General features: G+C 47.9%; 1 protein-coding gene across 4 annotated transcripts; it reads left to right on the forward strand.

The window, feature by feature from the left end:
• The first annotated feature begins 36 nt into the window (after positions 1-36).
• On the forward strand, positions 37-10,195 carry Znf641 (zinc finger protein 641). 4 transcript variants are annotated; one of them, XM_040753884.1, is made up of 7 exons: positions 81-161; positions 2,508-2,713; positions 3,362-3,453; positions 4,261-4,321; positions 4,623-4,752; positions 5,317-5,427; positions 6,602-10,195. In XM_040753884.1, exons 2-7 carry the CDS (start codon positions 2,582-2,584, stop codon positions 7,354-7,356), a joined length of 1,281 nt encoding a protein of 426 aa, XP_040609818.1. In that variant the 5' UTR covers positions 81-161; positions 2,508-2,581; the 3' UTR covers positions 7,357-10,195. The 4 variants fall into 4 exon arrangements, with proteins under 4 accessions (XP_005067232.1, XP_040609818.1, XP_040609817.1 ...); XM_040753885.1 differs by lacking the exon at positions 81-161 and adding an exon at positions 245-739; XM_005067175.4 differs by lacking the exon at positions 4,261-4,321 and having other exon boundaries at positions 37-161.
• Positions 10,196-11,133: the final 938 nt, after the last annotated feature.

The following is an 11,133-nucleotide window of genomic DNA, read 5'->3' on the forward strand; positions in this document are numbered from 1 at the left end:
TCCCTTCCACCCGTGCCCACCCCCGCCCGCACCACGGAGCCCCGGAAGCGGCGGGATTTCCTGTGCCCGCCCCGCGCTGGCCGCGGTCGCCTGTCGCTGGCTGTGCGGGCCGCGGGCTCGGCCGTGCCGGCCGGGAGGCAGCACCAAGGGGCCGATCCGGGGTGAGTGTGGCCGGGGAGCCAGCGGGCGAAGGGGGTTGGGGGAAGCCGGCCTGGCCTTGGGGAGAGTGGCCTCGATGCTGGGCGTCCGGTCCCGCTGCTGTCACTTGAGCAGACGCCCGCAGCACCCTTTCTCTCACTTGCTGTAGCCCCGGCTCGCGGGAACCTGTTTTCTGGCCCCGCTTGCCCGCTCCGGTTCTGTCGGGCTCCGAGTCTTCTGAAATCTGACCCTCCCTGGGGTGCTCTGACCCGCAGAGAAGAAACCTTACTCTCTGAGGGCTCGGGGCCCCGGCCATGCCACACCCGCGGCAGGGCCACTGGACCCACTCTCGTCCCTGCGCCCTTGGGCACTCTTTGATACCACAGATATCTCTGTTCAACAGAACTCGCTGCAAAAAGGAAAAAACTTCTTCCTGCAGGTGCCCTGCCTCCCAGACACACAAGCAAACGACGACGACTGAAAGGAAAGCCCAAGAACCTAGGCTGCAGAACTAGGGGAAAGGAAGGAAAAAACAGGTTAAGGCTGCAGCTCAGGTGCTGGCCCTGCCACGACCACCTTAGGGAATGCAGGCAGGCGACAGGTATCCACACCTTTGCTCGGGTTTTGCCAGCATTTTCAAAGGGTTTTCTGTCTTCGTCTAGCAGGCTCAGTGGGCTCTTTAGAAAGGCTTCCCTGAAGGTGGAGGACTTTTCTGCCCAGGACATAATAGAAAACTGGGTTTGAGAGAGATGTCCAGGTACTATGCAGGACTTGAAACCTGCTGGAGTTCTTGCCTAGGCAGCCGGAGAACAAGGGAGGCTTAAGGGCAGTTGGTGTCCTGTACGTTTAAAAGTGAAAAGAACGTAGGGCCTGAAATTCAGAGGCAGCTAAAATTGAAATTTCTCCTCATCACTGCTTTACTTTGTCTCTGAAAAGGAATCCATCTAAACTGGGTATCAGTCCAGGAAGCATCCACGAGGCCCCAAAGCCATCTTTAGACTTCAAAGATGAAAGAGGAATTTGTTCTTCCTGTACATTGTGCTTAGACATCGTTTGTCAAAGAAAAATAGGCAAGAAAGTAATTGGCCTGAGGTCTGTTGTAGCTTTTCCCAGCCTCCTGGGTTATTGAATTATCACGTGAGCCAAATAGCTACCAAAATCCTGACCCCTTCCTGGGGGATTTTTGGTGACTCTGTCTACTTGGATATTGAATAAGAATCGCAAAAATAGATTGCCAAGCAGAAAGTTGTCCTACAGTCATTCTCAAATGGTATCTGCCTCATGTCTAAAAATGTTCAAAGAAAAGTACAAACTTGGTCATATGCTCTGTATGACTGTTTGAAAAAAAATGACCTAAATCTCTTTCTTGTGACCAAACCCCATTTCTTCTGTTTAATACATAGAGATGTTTACAGGTGGTGTAACTGATTGGCCTTGTGTTGCTTGACAAGCAAAAGCTGTGTCCATTGTTTTTAGCTTTTCCAGTGGCTGTGTTTCCTATCCTTCTCTTGACTTGAATTTCTTCCAATGAACCCATGCCGGCTTCTCCGAACCATTCTTGAAGTTGGGTACAATGGTTTTTTTTTTAAATAATACACTATGGTGGGTACTTGTGTGGCTTAGTATTTCAGCTGTTGATCCCCCAAAGGCTGTGTTGCCAAAACACTGCTCCCCTGGTTTCCATGTCTCATCCAAGCTCTGTTCTTTTCCACCTTCTCCAGTTAAACATCTGCTCTTCACTGACCTGCACTTTGAAGTCTCAGGCTGTGTTGGGTTCTTAAACATCACCTTTTTGGCTCTCCACATTGCTGGCCTTTCTGCTATGTTGATATCAGTTCCCAATTTCCTACCTAAGAGTAACAGAGCATATGTCCCTTTGCTCAGGATTTTCTTGCGGGGGATGATATCTGGTTCAACCTGAAAGAGAGAACAGGTGCTCATGGCAGGTCACAGCCCCTGGGGGGACCTCTAAATCAGTTGATGAGATAGTAGTTTGTGGAGCAGGCTCTCTATGTAAGAAGGTATCCATCTTTGCTCAGTGCATTCCTTCCTGTGTTTCCCCTACATCCACGGTACTTTGAATGATAGAAATACAACAGATAGCCTCTGGGTTTTCAGGATTGTTCTTATTTTATTTTTAAGTGAAGTTATTCCAGTCCTCAGGGATGTTCTATTTATAGCACGAGGTCTCCAAAATGACATGCCTTGGCTGTGTAGCCCCAGTCAGTTCATTCCTTGGTTCGCTCACACCATGCTCTGTGTCTTGGGTCGGGCCTCCTCTTACGGTTTCATCCTTAGCCTTGGGAACTGGTCTTGGAGATGACCTTTGCCATGCCACCCCTTCAGTAGCTGCTGTTGATGTGTTCCAGGTCACAGTCTCTGCTTGCTGCAGATATGCTTTCCAAACAGACTGCAACCCTGGAAGCGGCATGGGGGCCAAGGAATGTGCAGCTGGATGGAGCAGAGTCCCAGATGGAAAGAGGAAACCAGGGAGAGGGCCCATGGGGAACAGCACCAGGGCCGCTGGATCGCCTTCACTGTGACCCTGAAGAGCCACTCTCCCTTCAGGAGAAGGGTGAGAACCTATGGGCATTTTGCAATCACTAGAAGTCTCCTAGTCTCAAAAGGTGTCATTAAAAACTCCTAGTCTGCCTGGGTCCGGTTGCTCACACTTGTAATCTCATTACTTGGGGGCTAAAGTAGGAGGGTTGCCATGAGTTCTGGGCCAGCCTGAGGTATATAGCATGGCCCTGTCTCCAGCAACAATAGTAACTGTAATGACCCTGGGCTGAAGAACATGCCCAATACCAGGTCCATTCTGTTTATCCTGAGCCCTGCTGTCTAGTGCACAGGGAGGTCCTGAATTTTCCAAACTGTGTAAATGGCCTTCTGTCTCTCAATAGTCATTCCTCCTATATGCAAGTGCATAATTAATGGTATTAGATGTGGGAGGCACGGGAAATGAGACTCACTACTATTGTAGGACAAGGCCAACAACGTGCACTTTACTTGGTAAGATTCAGGCAGCATCCATTCAAACTACAAATTATTCTAATTAAATAAATGTCACAAAATCCTTACAGAACATGTTGAGTGAAAGCCTGTACATCTATGTGTATGCATTTGAGTTTTTACCAGTGAGATTGAGAAGATAAGTGGGTCCCAGCGCATACTGGGAAAGATGGGTAGTTCATCTCTAATGGTTCCTCTCTCCCCTCATCAGCTCAGTCTGCTCCCTGGGTTCCTGCAGTTCCCCAGGAGGGGAACACTGGAGACTGGGAAATGGCAGCTGCACTTCTTGCAGCCGGATCCCAGGTGAGCTCCGCTCCCCTTGTCTTCTCCCAAGGTCGGTGCAGTTTGACTTCTATAGCTTTGGCACCATCCCATTGGCTTCTTAGTTCCCATGAACACTAATGATATGCTTATAGCTGAATAGCATCTATTTCTAAGGGATGTATAATGGCTTTCCTAATGGAGGGCTATGTTATCTCTGGCATGGGGGTGAGGAGTTCAGAATAACTAATTGACTTCTTTTGAGAAGAAAATCTGAAATCAGGCATGATGGTGCCCACCTGTAATTCCAGTTACTAGGGAGGCTGAGGCACAAGTGTTGCCTGAGCCCAGGAATTTTGGGCCAATCTGTGTGGCATGGTGAGAGCTTATCTCAAAAAATAAAATAGAAGAAAGAAAAGAATTCTGGAAAATGAAAAAAAGAGGGTCTAAGGAAAGCTTGGAAGAGTGTATGCAGACAGGGTAGTGTAGACAGTGGGAAGAGAAGAGAAGAAAGAAGTATGCAGAGCCAGAGAAAGAGAGCATATCTGGAGAATGGCCTTGGAAGGACAGCAGCATTGTCTGTAGTGACAGTTACAGAACGCTACCTTGCGTACTCTTTTCTATACACTTTATATATGCTAGGTAAGTTGAGATACATTCCATTCTGTTTGAGAACATTGGGGCAAAGAGAGGTGGAGGGGTTTGGATAATACCGATAATAAGCAGTAGAGCTAACAGTCCTTGGGCTCCAGATTTTGGGCTCAACCACTGTACCGTAGCACCTGAAGAGATATCATCAGCATACCAGGAAAGCAAGTATGTTCTGTTCATGTCATGTTGTGTTGACAGAAAAGGCAAGGTCAAGTGGAGGAAGGAGGCTGTGGTACAGTCTGCGAGAAAGGATGAGGAGGTAAGAGGAGACTGACTAGACGCCGATAGTTAAGAGGAAGTGATGTGTCTGTCACGCCTCTGACTTCTCACAGTCTCATGCGGGAACTTCCTCTAGTGACATTATCCTCGCTCACTCCTTGGCCTCGTTTCTTTACTCCTTTTCTCTTTCCCAAAGCTATGGGCTTCACCTAGTGACCTGTTGGCAGTTCTTTTCCTGGGTCCTCTCTCACCCTCCTTCCTGGCCTATCTCAGCCCTTCATAGTGAGATCTTATTTTCCACCAAAGCAGCTGCTGACAGACGACCCTCTGTCTTGTTTCAGGGCCTGGTAACCATCAAGGATGTGTCCCTGTGCTTCTCTCAGGAGGAGTGGCGGAGCCTGGATCCCTCTCAGACAGACTTTTATGGAGAATATGTCATGCAGGAAAACTGTGGGATTGTTGTCTCTCTGAGTAAGCAGGGCCTTCCTCTTCCTAAAAGGCTGTCCCCTGGGAGGAAGGGACCCCCCCCCCTGCCTCGGGGCTGTTGAATAGTGGGCTCTCTGTCTAGGAAGGCTTCCACCAAAGTAAAAATACTGGAGCTAAGCCCAAAGAGTTGAAGCAAAGAATCTTTTTGTACATAATGCTAAATTATGGAGTGAAAATTTGAAACTCATCTCGGATGGGAACTTGAGGTTTCTTAGAGAGCAGAGAACTAGATCCCTGGGACCTGGAGCGTCACCCTGGAAAGGCCAGGGCACTGCAGGTGGGACTTACCACAGTGACTCTAAAGGAAAGTCATGACCAGAAAGGACACAGCCTGGGAGGGTTTGAGTTGCAGAGAACTGGTTCATCGGGGGAAAGTGCGTGCTTTTCAAGAAAAGGAAGAGGGACTTAACAGAAGTGACAGGATGCTTGTGTCTGACTTTTTGGTCCTGGCATCCTGAGGAGGAATCTAGTGGGAGTGGGTTTGTCCACTGATAAAGAGTTGCTGTTGAGCTAAGCTGGCCTGCATCTGTTTCCTTTCCTCATGGGCAGGGTTTCCAATCCCCAAACTGGACATGCTTTCTCAGCCAGGAGGAGAGGAACAGTGGGTCCCTGACCACCAGAACTTAGAAGGGAGAGACACCCTGAAGGTCATGTATACAGGTGAGGACCTAGACACACTCTCTTGCAATGTCATCTTTACAGTGTCTCTAACCAAAAAGTTCAGAGTTCTTTTTTTCCCCAAAAGCAAGGGTGGGGTGCAGAAAGTGTGGAAGGCAGACTCTGAACTCAGGCAGTGTGGGCTTGAATTGTAGAACATACCTATGAGACCTCTTTTCTACGTTATTGCAGTTGAATATGTTAGCGCCTGAGAGTCGAAGAGTGACAAAACACATACTAGGCACCCGATAAGAGTTGTTATTGACGCTGTTGGACGGACATTATAGAGGTGTCTTCTAAATGCATCTAATGATGCTGATAGCTGCTCACTTAGCCAGTGATGCTGCAGCTCGTTCCTTCACTCTCGTTCTGTGTGGAGGTGTGAAGATGGTGGCTGGTGGTGATGAACAGCAGAAAATAAATAATGTTGGCAGGTAAATAATAGTGATAGCAGGTATCACTGAGTGTGTGCCAAGTGCATATTAGAACGATTCTAGTTTTATTGAGAAAGGTGGGGGGAGGGAGAGAGTAAGGAGAGAGAGAGACAGAGAGAGAGAGAGATAGAGACAGAGAGAGATAGAGACAGAGACAGAGAGACAGAGAGAGATAGAGAGAGACAGAGAGACAGAGAGAGAGATAGAGAGATAGAGACAGAGACAGAAACAGAGAGACAGAGAGAGACAGAGAGACAGAGATACACACACACACACACAGAGGGGGGGAGGGAGAGAATTGTTCCTGTTTTATGGAAGAAATGGAGACTTAGAAAGGTAAGGATGAAAACTTGGTTCACTTGTCCATCAAGCCTAGGCTTTTGAACATCCCTGCAGCTATTGCACTGTGTTGTGATTTCACGCACGATCCCCCTTTGGACTAGTGCCTGGCACCATACAACGTTCCCTGGGACTTGGGTTCTGGGATACTATCTCAGGACTCTCCTTTTAAATGCTATATTCTTTTTAAAACCACACACTTTTTAGATTTATTTATTTAGTATACAGCATCTGTCTGTATGCCCATGGGCCAGAAGAGGGCGCTAGATCTCATTACAGATGGTTGTGAGTCACCATGTGGTTGCTGGGAATTGAACTCAGGTCCTCTGGAAGAACAGCCAATGCTCTTGACCTCTGAGCCATCTCTCCAGCCCCATAAAAGCTGTATTTTTCCTTTCCCATAGGAAATGGAAGTGAGCATGAGGGTGAGACCCCCGAGCTAGAGGCAGAACCTCCCAGAATGTTATCCAGTGTGTCTGAAGATACTGTTCCCTGGAATCCAGGGCAGGATCAGAGCTGGGAGTCCATGCCCAGGGGCTCCAGAGGAATGCTCCTAAGCACACCCTTTCTTCAGGAAGACAGCTTCTCAAGCCTTCTATGTAACACCGAGATGGATTCTCTCTTAAAACCCCATACGTGCCCTCAGTGCGGGAAACAGTTTGTGTGGGGCTCCCACCTCGCCAGGCATCAGCAAACACACACCGGGGAGAGGCCCTACAGTTGCCTCAAGTGTGAGAAAAGCTTTGGGAGAAGGCACCACCTGATCAGGCACCAGAAAACCCATCTGCATGATAAGCCAAACAGGTGTTCCGAGTGTGGCAAGAATTTTCGATGCAACTCCCATCTGGCCAGCCACCAGCGAGTGCACGTGGAAAGCAAGTCCTCCAAGTGCCAAGAGACGGGAGAGAGTCCTGGGGCTCAGAAACAGCAGCATGCCCCACCTGTGCCAAAGAGCCACGTGTGCACTGAATGTGGGAAGAGCTTTGGCCGCAGGCACCACCTCGTGAGACACTGGCTGACCCATACCGGGGAGAAGCCCTTCCATTGCCCTCGCTGCGAGAAGAGCTTTGGCCGCAAGCACCACCTGGACAGGCACCTGCTGACCCACCAGGGACAGAGTCCCGGGAGCAGCTGGGACAGAGGGACATCTGTCTTTTGAAATCTGTCTCTTCCGTAGCTATGATCAACTCTCTCAACCGGTGCTACCAGCAGCCACTGCCAGAATCGCCCTCTCCTATACCCTGATGGCCAGAGCATTTCTCACCGGTTCATATGAAAACGGAGTTGTTTAGGCAAAATTTTGGGAAACAGTGCACAGTATGTGTATGATTATTCAACTTGAACCCACTGTCAAGGGTACAGTGAAATCAGGAGTGATGGATGAGGTCCATTCTCAGTGGTTGGAGTCTACATTGTATCACCCTTGTGTGCTAATATATTCCCTCTCTCCAGAGAGGGAAAGTGAAAGGGGCCATGTCCGTATATTAAGGGCTCTGAGAACTGCTATAGTCAACTGCTTAGTGTCTATTAATGCAGTGTTTCCTAAATTGATTTGACTTCGGTATCTATTTCATATCCCCACAGAACTAGTGACTCTGGGAAACATACTTGTATGAGCACTGGGTTAAAAGGCAACACGGAGACAAGAAAAAGACAGTGACCAGGCACTCAGAGTCGTTTTTTATCTGTGGAAGCAAGGGGGCCAGACATTGTTGTGTGGGTCTGCCATCCTTCCCCATTCATTACGTGCCTCTCACCTCTACCTCTGAAAATAGTGACATTTCACTCCCTATTCCTATACCCCTCATTCTACACACACACACACACACACACACACACACACACACACACACACACACACACGGCTGAGAGATCAGGTTACAAAGTTAAAGGATGGACCTTACACCCCAAGTAATCCAGGCCCACACTGAAGAAACAACTGAACCCTTGAACAGAGCCTTCTCTTTGTGTGTTTTGGTGTCTGTGTGTATATGTGTGCGGGATCTTTTGAAGAGAGCATGCTCAGTGCAAACTGTACAAGCTAGGTTTTCTAGGAATCGTGTTTTAGGGATAAGACTAGTTGGGATGGTATGAGTCTTTGCTTTTGTTTAAAGGTATTCTGAGTGGTAAAGGGAGTCGTGGTGGAATGGAGCAATGATGGCTTAAGTTGTGTACAAAGTTTTCCCCAGTATTCCCAGGAAGTAGACAGTTGTGGATTTGTGTGTCTAGGTCTGAATCTCTGTGATGAAAACTATTTTTCCCACAGAGATGGAAAGAGACACAGTGTCTTCTGTTGATGTCACAAGGTGATGGCGGTTCGTGCTGAGTGCCGTTTTGTCTTGTTTTAAGTGATTCTAGAAAATCAGGACAGGAACCGCAGCACTGGAAGTTACTCCCACCACTCTTGTTTGACTTTCATAGCTTCATTAAAGGGAAGAACTGTGGTTGAGCATCTCATTCTCCCAGGAAAAGGAACGTTAGGGGGAAAGGCAGTGGCTTAGCTTGACAGCTGATGAAGGCGATGGGCTTCCTAAGAGTGTCCTCCCGTTCCACCGAGACCCTTGAATCTAAGGTCAGCTGCCTGCACTCGGGCTCCTGCAGATGTCCTCGGGTCTGCTGGTTCGTAAAGTTGGCCACCATTTTCTTTTTGGTGGTTGTATTCATCTTACAGTCTTACCAATCTTACAACGTGAAACTTAACTTCTATATAAGAGAAGTTTGGAATCAAGGAGAAAAAAGAGAAAAGAACATAAAAGTGGATATTTTCTCTTCACGGCTTACATGCTGTTTTTATTTTTGTTTTGTTTTGTTTTTGCCCCCGAGGTACTCGTTTCTGGAACACAGTTGGAATTAGCCAGAGAAGCAGGAGGAAGTGCTTTGCAGCAATCTAGTTAATGAGGGTTCTGCTCAGGGAGAACTGGGTGAATCAGAGCTCTTGGGCTCTGGGCTCAAGAGGAACTGAAAGAGTCATTTTGCTGACTGGGCATTTTATTTACTTGAACATCCCCGGCCCCTAACTCCCTCCTGCTGCTGAGAATAGCCTTCCTTCTTGAACTGGAAGGCACTTCCCTGGCTTATGTTCTCATGGATCAAGCAAAACTGGGCAGCCCTTTGTGAACAGGCCTTACCCTAGGTCCTGGGAATGGGATCAGTTTAGGGTCAGTGTTAAGAGAATGAGAAAAAAACCTCCCACTTGAATACAAATATTTAAAATAAGTCGGTTCTGCATAAGGGCCTCTGTAACAGAACGTGTTCTGGACTGCAGATCCAGTGAGAATCAGATGGAAACCAGAATTTACTTTGCAGAAAAGTAGACATTTGCAATGCACTAATTTGCATATGCATTAAGTGGACTCAGTTCTGCTCATGGAATCTCCATAATGGAGCCAAAGAAAGCCAGAAAGCTCATTGTGGCGGCTCACACCTGTAACTCCAGTGCTTAGGAAGCAGAGGCAGATGGATCTCTTAAGTTCTGGGTCAGCCAAGGCTATGTAATGAGATCCAGTCTATTTTTTTTAAAGGAATTTATTTCTGCCTGACTCGTGATTGTTGTATGGATACCTGTGTCAAGAATTACAAGATTCAAGAACTACTTTAAGGACTACAATACTGCATGAAGAGATGAGGACAGAGCGGGTCTATAATGGCCGGCTCTGCCTTCACTGGCCTCTGTTCTTAGGGAATGCCGGTGTGCTCACATCTCAGCTTGCACAGCTGTAAGGACGCGTGGAAGTCACCTTCTGTCCCGTCACGTTATGCCTTTGATAACTGCGTTGAGCCTCCAGCCTTTTCTCTATCTTAGTCATTGCAGGGATGGAAAGTGGAGTCCCCGGAGTGTAGGTGCAGTTCCAGCACCCGCTGAAAGGTAATATGCAGTGCTAGGGCTTTGTGCAAATGGACAGTCCTTTGGCTCATTTCTGATGTATCTATCATCTTTTCTACCTCGGTCCAATACCACCTCCTCTGGACAAATAATAAAACAAGCAACAGCTATTAAATGAGTGCCACGGTCTGGTTTTTCTCCCCATAGGAAACTTTCCACAGCCTTGACCTTCTCAACTCTGGTGACACATGACCACACTGTCCCCTTATATTTTTAAAGTTTTATGTGTATGAGTGTTTTCCCTGAATGTACGTATGTGCAGCAAGAGTGTCTAATGCCCTCAGAGGTCAGACGTGGGCAATGGATCTCCTGTAACTGTTATTATGGGTGGTTGTGAACCACCTTGTGGGCTCTGGGAATGGAATCCATGTCCTCTGCCAGACCCTCACATTAGCCCCTTTAAATAAAAGGTACCAGTGTTCTCTCTGGGAAAGCTGTAAAATAGGGAGGTCTATCCAGAGGAGTCTATTACGGTTCCCCATTTACGATATGTCTCACTATTCTGGGTGCCTGCCCCTTTTGGTTCTCCTGGAGAACCCTTACATAGCACACTGTAGCCTGAAGGGTATTGCTTTCTCAATACCTTTGCGTTTTAAACCACAGTGGAAGTTAGAGAAATGATAAGCTTTCATGGGGAGCTTTAGGGACCAGTTTGGGACAAAGCCTCTCCCTTCCCAACACTCCTACAAGGAAACCACTGTTTCCTGTTTCCACCGAGGACAATAGGAGCTCTGCCCCAGACCTAGAGGTCCCTTCTGTCCGTTTTTTGGGTGATCACACTGAGTGAAGCTGGTTAAGACTGAGCTGGCAAAACTCTATCTTTCCTTGTGTGCTCTACCACACCGTGCTTCTCAAAGTGCAGTGTTTGAGTCCCATGAGCAGTTTTTTTAGTTTGCTCTCCAGAACTGAGAACCACTGACTGGAGACTCACAGTTCATCCAAGAAGCGATGCTTCACCCTACAAGTGGAACCTCACACTCAGGAGGCGCGGTGCACCACCTCCGTCCCATGGCTTGCCTCCACCTGCAGGACCCAGATCTTTTGTCCCTTTCC

The sequence above is a fragment of the Mesocricetus auratus genome, unplaced genomic scaffold (genome assembly GCF_017639785.1).
Source record: "Mesocricetus auratus isolate SY011 unplaced genomic scaffold, BCM_Maur_2.0 Super-Scaffold_100010, whole genome shotgun sequence".
NCBI lineage: Eukaryota > Metazoa > Chordata > Mammalia > Rodentia > Cricetidae > Mesocricetus > Mesocricetus auratus.